Source organism: Talpa europaea (genome assembly GCF_964194135.1).
Source record: "Talpa europaea genome assembly, chromosome: X".
NCBI lineage: Eukaryota > Metazoa > Chordata > Mammalia > Eulipotyphla > Talpidae > Talpa > Talpa europaea.
The window spans coordinates 52,695,128-52,712,355 of NC_140081.1; the positions used below are offsets into that span (position 1 = coordinate 52,695,128).

The 17,228-nt window shown below is 36.4% G+C and overlaps 1 protein-coding gene across 1 annotated transcript in view; it reads right to left on the bottom strand.

Moving 5' to 3' along the window:
- The window catches only part of BRWD3 (bromodomain and WD repeat domain containing 3), a gene marked incomplete at both ends in the record, with an annotated part of 168,940 nt that overhangs the window by 35,268 nt on the left and 116,444 nt on the right, over positions 1–17,228 (bottom strand). Inside the window, 5 exons of the mRNA XM_084259146.1 lie at positions 8,212–8,325; positions 9,424–9,592; positions 10,154–10,230; positions 15,225–15,374; positions 17,074–17,167. Coding sequence (XP_084115272.1) covers positions 8,212–8,325; positions 9,424–9,592; positions 10,154–10,230; positions 15,225–15,374; positions 17,074–17,167 — 604 coding nt within the window. The remainder of the gene's footprint in view (positions 1–8,211; positions 8,326–9,423; positions 9,593–10,153; positions 10,231–15,224; positions 15,375–17,073; positions 17,168–17,228) is intronic.

Sequence of the window (17,228 nt, forward strand, 5' to 3'; positions counted from 1 at the left end):
AAATATAAAAATATATATTATATAACCATATAAATATATATATTATACATATAAACTCCATAACCACAGTCTACTAAATAGAGCTATTTCAAGGCATTCTAATTTTATTCTTTACAAGAATTAACATCAGTACTAACACAGTATAGAAAAAGAATGAATGAAAGAATTTGAACCTTGACCCTCAGCACTTTAAGACAGCATTTACTACTATATTCTGATTCATTAAACAAAGGTTTCTTAGGGCAGGGGTGGATCAACATGGCGGCGAGGAGACGCTGCGAGTAAGAGCTCCCATTAAAAAAAAGTTAATAGGGAGGAAAAGCAGCAGGTCCCAGTGAGAACTGGGACACGGAAGATAAACAGACGACTCCAGCAAACCACCCGAAGAAGAAAGTTACCATAAAAGAGGACTAGAAGGGAGGAAAGCGCAGAACCCTGCTACCCTCCCCCACCCACAAAGTCGGCACTCTCCAACCAACAGAAAGGAGGAAAAAAAAAACAAACTAAAACGACCAACAATAACAAACTACACATCAAGCGGGACTGTGAGTGGAAAGGAACTATTTCAGCCACCACACCCCGTGAACTGGAGCTGTGGAGAACCCTGCATGATTCGCCGAAGAGGTGAGTGAAGGGCTCCAGGCGCCATTAGAGAACAACAGAGACCCCCGGAGATCTACACACAGCCCTGGGCCGGCCAGTAAGCTTGCTCGGAAAAGTAGCACACTTGAAAAGCAAACGCGGATCGCGGCTGCCCAGGTTCCCGCGCCTGCGAACTACGCTTGCAGGGAGACACACAGGGGCCCTCACTGAGGTGAAAGTCCCTCACTGAGTAATCAGGAAACAGGCGCCCAGGCACTGGAGCGGGGTGCAAAAGGCGCCATTTCTGCGGTCATTGAACTGGGCTACAGCCTGCATCCTGGACCTGAGGGCTTTGGAACTGAGACCTGGGGCACAAAATTTGGGGCATGGGTTCTCCACAACGGTGGGGCACAAGGCAGACACAGCACACAAAAGCCATTGAGGTTTACCCTACTATTCCTGCTCTGTTCCCTGTCCCACGGGGTGAAAAAAACAGCTCCCCAAGGACATTAGGAGATCTCTGGCGGCACTTGGTGACCAGGAAAAAAGTCACTAACAACCCATAGAACAGGGACCTTTCTTCAGAAAAGACTGCTTGAAAATGGCAGAAGGCTCCCGGAGGACCAAGTGGCCAGCTGGGAAGTTAGCCCACGCCAGGCCCCTTCCGATCAGCAGTCTGAGCCCACAGGGGGAGCAGGCACCCACAGCCGGGGCAGAGCGGATGCGCAGAATAGTTTGCCTGAGATCAGACGCGCAGGGCGTGCGTCCCACATCGCCATTTTAGAACAGGGACATTTCTTCAGTAAATACTGCCTGAAATCAGCAGAAAGCTCCCTCAGGAGCCAGAGGTGAGTGGGTAAGTTCAACCACGCCAGGCCCCTTCAGGCCTGCAGTCCAAGCCTAGAGGGGGAGTGGGAACCCACTGCCAGGGCAGACCAGGCACACAGGGGAGTGTGTCCCCACATCGGCATTTTAGAATAGGGGCCTTTCTTCAGTAAAGACTGCTTGAAACAGACAGACGGCTCTCGGAGGAGCCAGAGGGGAGCAGAGAAGTTCACCCAAGATGCCGGCCAGTCCCAGCAACACAGTGTCCCAATGCATACGACAAATTAGAAAACAGACAGTAGGGAGTACTAAAACTCCTAAAAACTCCTGAGGAAAAAAGCACACCACAAAAAGAAAACCACCCCCCAGATTGCAACGACAGTAACTTGGAAGAACTTCTGAACCTTCCAGAAAGAGAATTTAAAATTGCCATGATTAAAAAAGTGACAGAACTCAGAAAAGAAAAACAATGATATGAGAAAAATAATCAATGATCAGAAAAATGAAATTGAGTCCCTAAAGGGGGAAGTAAAGAAACACAGGAGATCAAAGAATTAATGGAGGAACGAAAAAACTCTGGGAAAAGCAATGAAAGCAGAATAGATGAAATGGAAGAACGAATAAGTACTCCTGAAGACACAGAAATAAAAAGAACCAAAACAGAAAAGGAAAGAGAAGTACGAAGGAAAAAGACAGAAGAAAGACTTCGGGAACTATCTGACTCCATGAGGAAAGGAAATATAAGAGTTATAGGAATCCCAGAAGGAGAGGAGAGAGTTGTAGGAACAGAGGAAATATTCAAATAGATAATTGAAGAGAACTTCCCAAATGTGAAGGAGCTGAAAATTGATATACAAGAAGCAAGAAGAACACCAAACTACCATGACAAAAGGAAAAATAGAGCAAGACACATAATAGTAAAGGTCCCAAGAATCCAGGACAAGGAAAAAATAATGAAGCTGAGAAGACAACGCATTGGAGCAAAGAAAGTTTGTTCAATAAATGGTGCTGGGAAAACTGGGTCGCTACATGCAAAAGAATGAAGCTTGAGCACTACCTCACACCATGCACAAAAATCAACTCAAAATGGATTAAAGAACTAGACATAAGACCTGAAACCATAAAATACATAGAAGGAAATATAGGCTAAACTCTACGTGATATTCACATCAAAGACATCTTTACAGACATATCACCCAAAGCAGTGATAGTGAAGGCAAAGATAAACAGCTGGGACTACATCAAATTAAAGAGCTGCACAGCAAAAGAGACAATAACAAAAACAAAGAGAAACCCCACCAACTGGAAGAACATTTTTGCACACAACACTAATGATAGGACTGATCACAAAAATCTGCAAAGAGCTGATGAGACTCAACAACAAAGAAAATAATCCAGTCAAAAAATGGGCAGAAGAGCTAAAAAGAAACTTCTCCAAAGAGGAAATGCAAATGGCCAACAGGCATATGAAAAAAATGTTCAACATCACTTGTAATCAGGGAAATGCAAATCAAAACTACCATGAGATACCATCTTACACCAGTGAGAATGGCACATATTAAAAAAAAACTAGCAACAACAAATGTTGGCGAGGGTGTGGAGAAAAAGGAACCCCTTGCACTGTTGGTGAGAGTGCAAACTGGTCCAACCACTATGGAGAGCTGTGTGGAGATTTCTGGACCTACTAAACATAGAGCTTCCATATGATCCAGCAATTCCACTCCTAGGTATTTACCCAAAGGACACAGAAACATCAATTCCAAAGAGCACCTGCACCCCTATGTTTATAGCAGCACTATTTACAATAGCTAAGCTTTGGAAACAACCTAAATGCCCAAAAATAGATGACTGGATCAAGAAGATGTGGTACATATACACCATGGAATATTACTCAGCATTCAAAAAGATAAACACATGCAATTTGCAGCCACATGGATGGCGCTGGAAGGGATCATGCTCAGCGAAATAAGCCAGAAAGAAAAAGAAAAATACCGGATGGTCTCACTCATAGCAGGAATCTAGAAAACTTAAATAAGGGAACAGGAAAATGAATAAATATAAGAAAGTGAAAATCAAAATCAACAAAAAACTATGAACCAGAGACACTCTATGGGGGGTAGGGGACGGGAGTGGAGGGATTGGGGTCAAAATAAGGGGGTTGCAATTGTATGGGGAATATAAAAATAAAATTTATTATTAAAAAAAAGAAGACAGAAGAATAATAAAATTCTGTTAGTGAAGATAGCAGAAGAATAAAATCATATTTATGTAGAAAATTAAAAAAAAACAAAAAAAGGCTTCTTTCCCACAATAATTTTAAAGTAGTGGTAGAGATACATAGAAAAAAAAAAACATTTAAAACACCATACTGTAAGATTTTAAAATGCGTTGACATACCAGTTGACATGATGTATGTAAGTTTCATTTTTTATATTGTATTTTTTTAAGCAAGGTAATATTGGATTACAACACTGTATATGATTTAGAGGTATAAGTGTGCACCTCTTCAGATGCAGTTGAACACACTACACTCACCACCAAGGAAAGCACCCTTAATCCTCCACCAGTCCACTGGGTCCCCTCCCCTCTTTGCTACCTATCTCCAGTCTACCTCTCTCTGGTATTCTCAATTTTACATTCCAAGCCAGAATTTCTAACACCTAAAAACACAACAGAAAATGAGAAAAGCTATATATGGAGTATACAACCATAATCGTTAGGGTAAAAATAGCAATAAAAATATCTTAATCAGATATCTTTTATCATATATGTATTCCTGTATTCAACAAATACTGACTGAAAAGCTGTGTACAAGGCACTGGGTACTGCTGTTAACACATCAAAAGAAAGTTCTTTTTCTTCAAGGATATGGACAGACATTAATATATGCAAGTATACAGTACAAGGTACAATGTAATGTGTATAATAAAAGAAAATAAGATAGTTCGAGAAAAGGAGTAACAAGCAAATGCAAAGTTGGATAATATCTTTGAGAAGTTTGCATTTGAGTTAGACCTTGAAAAATGAACATTTTGATTCTCTATATTCCATATGATTGAAATCATCCAGTATTTGTATTTCTCCTTTTGACTCACTTTGCTTATTAACATAATCCCCTGGAGTTCCATCCCTGTTAGTGCAAATGGCAAGATTTCAACTTTTTTAAAAGCTGAAAAAAGGAATGTCAAAACTAAACAAAAACAAAACCTAGAAATCTGACTATACAATTTAGGTTGCCAGGGCCTCCCTGGTGGCACAAGGGGTTAAGACACAACCTATGAAGCTGTCCACAGCCTCTGCAGGGTTTGATCCCCTCGGCTGGCCAGGGAGCAACCCACATGGTACAGCAGACCTCTCTTGACTAGCCCACTGCTCTCCTCAGCTGTGTACTTAGGTCAATCTGCCGGTTCTGTTCCCCACTCTGTCTCTAGTGAATCCTCTCACCTTCTCCCCCACACACCTCTGGCCTGTACCCCAGCTCTTGTATGCATAAATAAATATATGTTTCAAAAAAAGAATTTAGGTTGCCAAAGGCGAAGGATGGGGAAGGAAGACAAAGTGGGGAGCGGCCCAAAGGACAAATGTGTAGGATAATGGGTGCTTTGGTGGTAGGTGTGGCATGGTGAAGTGTATGTGAAGTGTGAACCTATACCTCTAAATCACATATGGTGTTGTTAACTAACTTAATACACATGAGTCTTGAAGTGTGTATTAAGCATGTGCTAAGTTTAACAAAATAGAAGGAAAGTGATTCTATCAAGGTGAAATTGATACTACAGAATATAGGACTCTCATCAGATTACAGAATGTACAGAAATCCTTAAGTTGTTCTCTAAAGTCTTCTAAGATTAAGTCAATGTTACTTCTATTAACCGTTTGTAAAAATAGGCAATAAATATAAGAAATTTTGATTTTGGACATTTCTTAAAGAAAGCTCTTTCAGTTTTTTCATTTTATTACAGTATTCATCAGAGCATATTCTACTAACATAATCACAAACAGGTGTTGCTCAAAGTAGAATACCTACAAAGACACACTTATGAAAGGAAACACTTTAATAATATCTAAGCATAATAAAAAATCAGCAGGTAGTAGCTTATTCATAAGGCTATCTGCTAGCTACCTGTGGCAAAATATAACAGGCAATTACAGAAAAGATTGGGAAAATTTTTAACCATTTGCAAGGTTGTACTCCTTTTATTTCATTGACAATATCACATTCCTATTATTAATCTTAAATTGAAAACTGTAAGCATTCACTCAAAATTGAATAATTGGTCAATTATGTCAGAGACTATACAAACCAAAGAGAACTAATATTATGTCACTGCAATTTCATAAGCAAATACAATTTTATTAATTTTTCACCATCTAGAAATGTAATTAATATTTGATTGACCAATTATAAATATGTCTGTTATTCAATGAAAGGCTCACAAGGAAGGGCCTATTTGTACAAAGACATTCCCTGAATCAAGGTTGAATATCTTTTATTATATTTTTTACTAGATTAAGTGTGGGCTTCTTTTAGCAATTAACAGATTCAATGCTATTCCAATAAAAATCTCAATGACATTCTTCAAAGAAATAGACTAAATATTGATGAAATTCATATGAAGCCACAAAAAACCTCGAATACCCAACGCTCTAATGATGAAAACAAAGAAGAATGGAGGTGTATCACTCCCAGACATCAAACTATACTGCAAAGCCATAATAATTAAAACAGCATGGTACTGGGACAAAAACAGATGCATAGACCAATGAACTGAATAGAAAGCCCAGAAATAAAGCCACACATACATGGACAACTAATCTTTGACAAAGGAGCAAACAATATGCACTGGAACAAGGACAGTCTCTTTAATAAATGGTGGTGGGAAAACTGGACCACCATAAGCAAAAGAATGAAACCAGACCACTACCTCACATCATGCACAAAAATCAACTCAAAATGGATAAAAGAAGGAACATGAGACCTGAAATCATAAAATAAATAGAAGAAAATATAGGTAAAACTCTACATGATACACATCTCAGTAACATATTTAAAGACTCATCCCCCAAAGCAAAGAAAGTGAAGGAAAAGATAAACAGCTGGGATTAAATCAAACTTTTTTTGCTTCTCTACAGCAAAAGAGACACTAACCAAAACAAAGAGACACCTTACTGATTGGGAGAAAAATTTTCACTCCATACAACTGATAAGGGATTGATCACAAAGATCTACATAAAGCTCACATGACTGAACAAAAGCAAAGCAAACAATCCAGTCAAAAAAGAGGCAGAAAAACTTAAGACACTTTTCCAAAGAGGAAGTGCAAATGGCCAACAGGCATATGAAAAAAATGTTCAACATCCCTTATATTCAGGGAAATGCAAATCAAGACCACAATGAGGTATCAACTTATACCAATAAGATTGGCACATATTAAAAAAGCTAGCATGCTTCCCCAGTGGCACAGCGGGTTGAGCGCCACACCATGAGGCTGTCCACAGCCAATGCAGTGAGGGTTCAATTCCCGGCCCTCCAGGGAGAATCCCACATAGTGCAGCAGAACTCTCCTGTCTCGCCCACCTAGGCAGTGTATTTTAGTCTACCTGCCTGTTCTGCTCCCCGCTTTGTCTTTCGTGAATCTTCTCACCCTCCTGTGCCTCTGGCCTATACCCCAGATCTTGTATAAAAATAAAAATATATCTTAAAAAAAAAAAAAAAAAAACTAGCAACAACGAATACTGGCGATGATGTGGTGAAAAAGGAACTCTCTTACACTGCTGGTGGGAATGCAAGCTGGTCCAACCACTATGGAAAGCTGTGTGGAGGTTCCTCCAACTACTAAAATGGAGCTACCATATGACTCAGCAATTCAACTGCTAGGGATCTACCCAAAGGACACAAAACATTAATTCAAAAGGTTAACTGCACCCCTACATCTATCACAGCACTATTTATAATAGGTAAGACCTGGAAACAACCCAAATGCCCAAAAATAGATTACTGGATCAAGAAGATATGGTACATATACACAATAGAATACTATTCAGCAATCAAAAAAGATAAACTAGTGCCATTCACAGCAACATGGATGGTGCTAGAGGGGATTATGCTTAGTGAAATAAGTCAGAAGGAAAAAAAATATCAGATGGTTTCACTTATAGGAGGAATATAGGGGAACCAAATATGGGATTCAGCAAAAATGTAACAACAATAAAAAACACAACAAAACAAAATAAAGAGAAAACTATAAATCAGAGACATTCTGCAGGGGAGGGGGACGAGGAAGCAGAGGGATCAAAAAGAGGGTGGGAAGAGCACAAGGGACTATGGTGATGTTGAATTGGTGGTGGAAATTCTATGGGGACTACACCTGAGAAAAGGAAGCAAACATTATACAAAAAAACTGATGTAAAAAATATATATATATAAATAAATAAATTATTTTTTTTAAAGTGGGCTTTGTTTTTTAAAATCTCAGTATTAGGACTTGAATTAGGATGCAAAGTATCACTCTGTTCTACTAAGTGATAATGAAGATAGGCATAAAAAACAATTCTTTTAATTACTTTACAAACCAATCTATCTCTATGTTCACTAATCATTAAGCATGATGGAAGATTCTGTGGTCCTACAAAAGATAAAAAGATGAACAGGTTTCACTCACTAGTCACAAGAAATACATAATGGAGTGGAGCAAGTAAGTGTACATGTAACTATAATAAAAGTGAGAATACAAATGTCCTAAGACTATTAAAGTGAGAGCTCTTGATGTTCAAGAGGAAAAGGTTGTAACAGCTAACAATTACCTCATCTCCCATCTGTGGAACAAATGGGGAACGTCGTGGTATGGTATCCAAGATCCACTGAGGGGCAAACCATTCTTCATTGGGCTCACCTGCCATAGAAACCAGTCCTCCTTTCTAAAATATAGTTCACAATGTATGAATCATAAATAAAAGAATAGTAGCATGAAAAATAACAGAATGTTTAAAAATAAAAGCTAAAAGTAAATAAATTTTAAATATTTTCCTTTACCAATTATCAACAAATTTTGTGCTAATAAAACAATCAAGTGACTTCTTTAGCATGTTGCTCAATTTTTCCTAACACATAATAATGACATGATATACTATCTCTAACCCACAAATTTATTTTTCATGTCCCTAGAATACCAAATGAATTCAAATATAAGCAATAACTTTTGCCAACAAAATGGTAATAATCAAGATGATTCCATCTACTATGGCAAGAGGCTAAAGAATGTACATACACATAGAAGCAACTCTTCTGCCTGCCTGTGACTCTGCAGGTGTTTCTCTTCACCAACTTCCCCTTGTACAGCAGCAGTGGCAGCTATCCTCCCAAGACTGCCTAGCTGTGATTATGCAGGCCTCTTTTTAAGAAATCTGTCCCTTTTAAGGAGGCAGATCTTTCTGCCCGCTTGTGTCTGTGCAAGTGTTCTTTACTTTTCTTTCCCTTTTATAACAAACCTGTTCTGGCTATAAAAAAAAATGCATACACAACAATATCTCAAGTTATTCTTCAAAGAACTATGAGGATTAAGTCTTATATCACCCAAATTATAGTGGGGAAAAGAAATCATCATTGGGATGAAAATGAAAACATAAATGGGAGAAAAGTCCTACATGATTTATTATACTCTTTCCATTTTCCAAGTCAAATACGTATAGAAATTTACGACTGGTGATATGATAAGAATAACACTTTTATGCTATAGTGGCTTACTATTTACAATTCTACATTTTCACAAATAATTGTCACTATGTTTAAATATAACACTTAAAATAATAATGAATATATTCTGACCTCTATTTTTGATAACAGAAAATTTTCAAAAATTCTTTACATTTTAAAGTCATTTTAATTAATTTCATTTACTTAGTTTCTAAGATGGAATGTTATTTTTAAAGAAAAGTCAAATGTTACTACAAAATATTCAATTATCAAAGGCAAAGATAAACAAAAAGCCCAGAAACACAAACTGTAAAATCACAAACCTTCTTTCTAGTCTGTTTAGGTTTCTTTGGCCTATCTTCTAAAGACTTCAAATTCTCCTCCTCAGAGCTGCTGCATATTTTCCGAGATGCCTGTCTGGTTTGTCTTTTTGGAGGTTGCAAATTTATCCCAGCATCTGCTGTCCAGTCAGAATACTCACTGGAAGAATCACTGTAAATAAATAGGAATCATGAATATGCAAGTTTAGAAAAGGAATAGTTTTTCCTCTTTATTGAAGATCATTTGTAATCAAACAACACTATGAATAACATGATTTGACTTTGTTCTAACATAAGAGAAATAAATATCAGTATAGAATCTTGGTCATTACCTAAGTGATTTTAGGGAAATGTTTCTTAGACAAAATATAATGCTTATTTTTTTATAACAGGATTTAAAATTCAAATTCCCAATCCAAATCATAAAAAAAAATATAAAACTGTTCTATATCCCTAGAAATGGTTAAATGGATTGATTTAAAACAGAAATAAATACATCCTGCCAAGATACAGAATTTTGGGTTTAAAGCAGATCTTATTTTATAGACAAGAGAACTAAAGTTCATTATGATATGACCAAAAAGATACTGGCAGAGCCAGGATAAAAGAACAGGTCTCTGGTCAACTACACTTTCTACCTTTTTAACTCTAGTTTTATCAAATTCCTCCAGGAACATTTCTTCACATTAAACAGTTAACTAATTTTGATGAAACAAAACCATCAAAAAATTACCTGGAAGAACTTTCACTTTGCCATTCAATAACAGGATCTTCTACAGAAGCATCACTTGTGCCAACTGTTTCATCTTCCTGCAAGAAAGAGCCAGCAACTGAGATATATGATTATACACACTACCTGCTTTATAACACTTTTTTTAATGTTAAAAATTCTAATAAAATACATATAATCATTTTTACACATATATAACACAAGTAAGTCTACCAGGTATTTAAAAATTTCTAGCATCTACTATCTTATTGATACAAGGCATCATTTTATCATTTTAAAAACTGAACAGCCTTCTTAAGACTTCCAAATATAAGGGCCTCCACGGATGGCGCAACGGTTGAGTGCTGGGCTATGAAGCTGCCCGCAGCCTTTGCAGCACTGGATCAATCCCCAGCTGCCGGTGAGGGTCCCACATGGCGCGGCAGACCTCTCCTGCCACGCCCGCTGCTCCCCTCAGCAGTGTATTTCGTTGGTCTGCTTGTTCTGTTCCCCGCTCTGGCTATGGTGAATTCTCTCACCTTTCCGTGCTTCTGACTGTACCCAGTGCTTGTGTAAATATTTTTTTTTTAAAAAAAGACTTCCAAATATAAGTCTCTTAAAAGTTAAATCCATTTGTTTTAAAAGGATCTGTGGGTGGGTTTATTTCTGGGTTCTCAATTCTATTCCACTATTCTGTGTGTCTGTTATTGATATAGTACTAGGCTGTTTTCGTTATTATGACTTTATAATATAAATTGAGGTCTGGGAATCTGATAATTCCATTCTCTTTCTTTTTTTATGAGAGTTGCTTTTGCTCTTTAGGGTATTTTGTGATTCCATATGAATTTCAGAAGTATTTCCTCCAGTTCTTTGAAAAACACCGTTAATATTTCTATGGGAACTGTGCTGAATCTATATATTGGTTTAGGTAGGATGGCCATTTTGATAACGTTGACTCTTCTAATCCATGAACAGGGAATATTTTTCTATTTCTTTGTGTCTTCTATTTCTTTCAGCAATGGCTTACAGTTTTCTTTGTATATAACTTCTACCTCCTTTGATAGATCACTTTCTTCATTTCTTTTTAATCTATCACATTGTATATATGAAGGCAACTGATTTTCTTGTTGATTTTATACCTTTTCACTTTGCTAAATTGATTGTTTCAATTAGTCTTTCAATGGACTCTTGAGGGTTCTCACCTACAAATAATGATAGCTTTACTTCCTTTCCAAATTGGATTCCTTTTATACCTTTCTCTTGTCTAATTGCTCTAGCTAGAACTTCCAATACTGTGTTTACTACTAGTGATAAGAATACACATCCATGTCTTGTACCAGATCTTTGTAGAAAAGCTTTCCTTTTTCACCATTAAAAATGATATTAGCTGTAGGTTTGGTTTAGATGACTTTTATTATATTAAGGTACATTGTGATTAATCCCGTTTTTTCATCATAAATGGATGTTGGGGCTTATCAAATACTATCTCAGAATCTATTGATATGACCGTGTAATTTTTTATATTTCTTTTTGTTAATGTGAATAACTTGGGCTGATTTTTGATGTTAAATCATTCATTCTTGTATCCCTGGTATGAATCCTACTTCATCTTGGTGTATGATCCTTTTAATGTATTGTGGGATTCAGTTTGTTAGGATTTTATTAAGGATTTTTGTGTCTGTGTTCATTAGGGAGACTGGTCTGTAACTTTCTTTTTATATGGACAGTTACTCTGACAAAGAACCAAAGACATACACTGAAACAAGGATAGCCTCCTTCAATAAAGTATTGGGAAAACTGGACAGCCGCATGCAAAAGAATGAAACTAGACCACTATCTCACACCGCACACAAAAATAAATTCAAAATGGATTAAAAACTTGGATGTAAAACCTGAAACCATAAAATACATAGAAGACAATATAGGCAAAACATTTCATAGGTTAAAGTTTAGTGATGCATTTAGCGATTCATCCCCAATAGCAAGGAAAACAAAAGAGAACATAAACAATTAGGACTACATTAAGCTATAAAGCTTTTGCACAGCTAAAGAAACTAAAATGTAAACAAAAAGATACCTTATTGAATGAGGAAAAAAAATATTTGTACAACATACATCTGACAAAAGAATGATGATCGAAGATATACCAAGAACTCTTAAACCTCTACAAAAAGAAAACAAATAAGCCAGTAAAAACTGCACAGAAATAAACAGACACTTCTCCAAAGAAGACATACAAACTGTAAACAGGCATGTGAAAAAATGCTAGCAACACTTATCATTAGGGAAGTACAAATCAAGACAATGAGATCAAGACCACAATTTTCACACCTGTGAGAATGGCCCATATTGAAATGTCCAGAAACAGCAAAGGATGGAAAAGATGTGGAGGAACGGGAACCCTCTCACACTGCTAGTGGAAATGCAAACCAGTCCAGCCCTTAGGGAAGCAGTATGGAGGAGTCTCAAAAGATTAACAATGGACCTGGCTTTTCACACAATATTTCTACGTCTAAGTATCTAACTGAAAAATTTTGAAAATACTCATTTGGAAGGAAATTTGCACTCCCATATTTATTGTAGGACTATTTACTACAGCTAAATTATGCAAACAAATGAACTGCCCCAAAACAAATGAGTGGATCAAGAAGATGGAATACTACTCAATGATCAAAAGAGAAAAACTCATGCCATTTGTGGCAACATGGATGGAGCTGGAAGGGATATATTGCTAAGTGAAATAAGTCAGAAGGAGAAAGATAAATACTTGATGGTTTCACTAATATGTGGACTATAAAGCAACTAAACTAAGAGTCAGATAAAGACAAGCTTAAATCTAGCCCTTGATAGTTGACTACAGAACTGAAGTCAACTTGTGTAAACACAAAAAGATAAGGAAGCACAAAGGACTATGGTGGTGGACTATGAGTTATGAGTGATTTCTTGGTGGATTCACCAAGGTGATAATACCTGATGGGAATATACAAATATTACCTATTAACTCAATTAAAAACAAACAAATAGAACTGCATAAATTAAAAAACAAAACAAAACAAAACAAAACAAAAAAACCCTCCCGTCTCAAAAAATTGCTATATATCTCTACCAAGTGAATAAAATTACTATACATAAAATATTAATTATCCTTGTATAAAATTTTAAATACATAAAAGCAGAGATAAAGAACACAACCTTGCATAATCTCCAGTTTAGAAAATAACTCACTGCCTACCTTGTATTATCTGTACCCTCAAAACTGCCTCATTTTACCAATTATTGTGAAGTAAATTCTGACCAAAAAAGTCATTTTAACTGTAAGTATTTATTTGAATTAGAATTCTTTTCAAAAATTATTTTTATTTTAATTTTGAGGATAACATTTTTGCTCTTTTACTCTTCCATAAGTGCACATGTTCCATTCATTCTCCACGAAACCATTCGCTTTCTGCCAAACTTTTTTGTGCTCCTTTCCCTGACACCTCTCCTAAGCACCCCCCCCCCACCCTCATGTTCCTTCTGGTAACAATTAAATTCTTTCACTATATTTTGCCTGTGTATGTTTTTGATTATTTATATTCCACAGAGGAGTAAAACAATCCACTCTTTCTTTCACTTTATAACTTTCACTTAACATAATCACCTCAAGAGCCATCCATTTTGTACCCAAAGCCACTATATTTCATCCTTTGCATAGCTGTGTAGTAGATATTCCACAATTTCTTTATCCATTTCTCTGCTGAAAGGCACTGAGTTGGCTCCATGATTTGGAACTGTGGACAGTGCAGGCTATATAGTCATAAATTATTTTATATCAGTTTTCATATTTATTTTTCAAGGTTAGACAATAATTTAATGAGAGCCTCTCTTCCAGTTCTTCATTCTCTAAGTTACTTTTTCTTTTTTTTTTTTTTATTTATTAGAGGCATGCTTTATTTGTTTTATTTTTATTTGTTTGTTTGTTTTGTTTATACATGCACTGGGTACAGTCAGAAGCGTGGGAGGGTGAGAGAATTCACCAGAGCCAGAGCGGGGAGCAGAGCAGGCAGAGGACCGAAGTACACTGCTGAGGGGAGCAGCGGGCGGCAGGAGAGGTCTGCGCGCCATGTGGGACCCTCCTCCGGTGGCCTGGGAGCAGCCGGGGATCGAACCGGCGCTGCAGAGGCTGCGCGCAGCTTCGTAACCCAGCACTCAACCGCTGCGCCACCGGGGAGGCCCCTAAGTTACTTTTTCTGCTTAAAGATCTTTGTGTGCGAGTCCAGGAAGATGGATGGGGGTAGGGGTGCAGCATACTCATAAGGCTGTTTAAACTGTCTTCCTCATATTGCAGGAACAAAGCTGACAGATTCAGTGCCTTACATAGTGTCTTTATCCAGGCCGTCTTTTTTGCATCCTTCTATCCATAGTTCTGTAGGATCTGACACTGTTCTGGAGAGTCTCATTGCAAACATTGAACCACCAGTCAGCTGCACTTTTTGTCTTGGATGTCAGTACCTATCCTGCCAGTCACACTGGAATCCCCAAAGAGGTCCAGGTAATCATGCTGGATCTTAATGAACTCTACCATCTCCAGCAGGAGATAGTTGCAACACACTATTGGAAGTCCTAGCTGAAGCAATTAGTAGAATAAGGCTTTGAAATAAGCTATTCTCCATCAAAGCAACTCTTTTGATATAAGAAAAATCAATACTCAGCAATCTCTCTGACTGATGAAATCATTATGACAATGTGCATGTTCTGATAATTAGTTAACCAGTTGTGACTGTGTAGTTGCCACTGTTTATATTATATTTACTTCCATTTCTAAGCAGATTTCTTTTCACTACCTTTTCTCACTATACCCAAAACCAAACTTTCCTGGTATGCGTGATACCCACAGCCAAGACAATATTTTAGATATAAATCAGGGAAGATATTGAAAGGAATTAAGTATAATGTCTAAATTTGCCTATTAAATACCTTACTAATGAATAAAAATATTACAAGAAAATCATTAAAATAATTTTCTAATAGAGAAGCAACCCTTAAAGGCAAATCCAAATTGATACTAATTGGGAAGCAAAAAATTACATTGAGCAAATAATATTGAGTATCTAACCTCTGAGGAGCTGTCTAAGTCGTCCTGTACACCTGAATTTTGACTTGATGTTTGTGAATTATGCTCTATGTTGGACCGTGTTTGGTAAGTGTGCTGGCGCTTTCGCTGTGTCCTTCGTAAAGATCGCCCACAGCTAGGTTGATAATCGTTCTATGGAAGAGAAGGAAAATGGATTTTAAAAAATGAAAGGTTCAGTGAATGTACACAAAGAAATATGTATAAAGAAAATAAATTGGTGTGGATGGAAACAGTAAGGGATAAGAATAAATCCAAAAGAAGAAAAACCAAGATATAACTGTATTTACATATATTTAATCCACCTTCTACTAATCTTGATACTCATCTCTTTTGAAAATGTTGTGATCACATCAAAGGCAGTGTTGAAAGTATGGACTGCAAGAATTTTCCCACCCAGAATATACATATATTACATTATTCATAATTTATATAGAATGAAGCAAGATTATCTGTAACATTATCTATCTATATAAAATTTTTAATATATACTTTGGCTTTATAAAGTTATATTTAGTAAACAGGTTAAATTAAGATTTAATTTTTAACATCTAAAATTTAAAGTGAAAGCTATTTTATTCTAACCTTTACAAGTATAAAATATTATTACTGATATACCATGTCAAAACTATAACCCTGATACGTCATCAGGAATAAAAAAGTTTAAAAGTCTTATGAATCAGCATGTAGCACCAGTTTTTTTTATCTAAACATTTCACTGTCAATATAAATAAAAATGTTTACAGATTCAACTACCCTGTTTATTAGTCTCAGATAAGTCTGCTATTTGACATATCAGCTTAGCAGGAAAAAGGAATATAAATAGTGAATCTGAGTCATTCAAAATCAGAGAATATATAAACTAACAAAACAACAGAAATTAAGAAAGCAAGCATCAAAGTGATCTAAGAATATATGGAGATATTCAAGATAATTACCTATACATGTGTTTACCCATATCAAATAAAAAACTAAAATCCAGGGTCCGTTAGCTAGACTTTTTAAATAAAATCAAAATTAGTCTAGAAAGCTACCATATTCTTTAAGAGCTGTGGTTAGATCTGGAGATAAAAACTACACATTCTTATGTTACTAGTTCGTTCAATCTCAAAGTACCAGTAAGGAGCTTACAATGTACCTAGTGGAAATAGGAATCTTACTGCCTGATCAGCAATTTCTATTGGAAATATGAATCTTCCCAGTGCATATATCAGATATTGATCCTATATGATTAAGGTAGGACAGGAGTGGGTCTAGGGCAGGGATCAGAAAACATTTTCTGTAAAGCGTCAAAGGGTAAATATATTTAGCTTTACATGTCATATGACATCTGTTGTAACTGATCAACTCTGTATAGCATAAAACAAGCTAGAGATAACATATAAATGAATAAGTGTGTCTCCATTCCAGTAAAACTTTATTAACAGGAATGGGTACCAGACCAAATTTAGCCCATGGGAAGTAGCCACGAGCCACAGGACCACAGGCCAACCTTTGGCATAGGTATCTAAGCATTTGTTTTACATTGCAGTTAGTGATAAAGCAATAATTTTAATGTTCTACTTTTATCATATTAAAATGGTATTTTAATATAAATATCCTATACCTACAATATCCTATACCTTAGATTTTTGAGGTGCAGCCCTGGCCATATGTAATTTAAACTTTATTTATAATAAATCTATACCTCAAATTGGTGTTCAAAAAATAGGTTTCTTATATGCACATACCTTTCAAAGTAGTCCCTTAATATGAAAGTACCACCCTTCAAAAACCTGGTATCTATAAATGTATGCAAATAGTCTATCCCAAAGTATTGTAAAACTAAACTTACCCTTTGGGTAGTATAAGATGGCTTTTTTTTCTTTTCAACTGTATAAAGACAGATTTCTATGTCACCTTTTGCAGCTCGACATTCTTCCTGAACCCTAAGAATAGAAAATAATCAAAAAGCAAACCAGTATTTTAAAATTCAGGAAACAAAATACT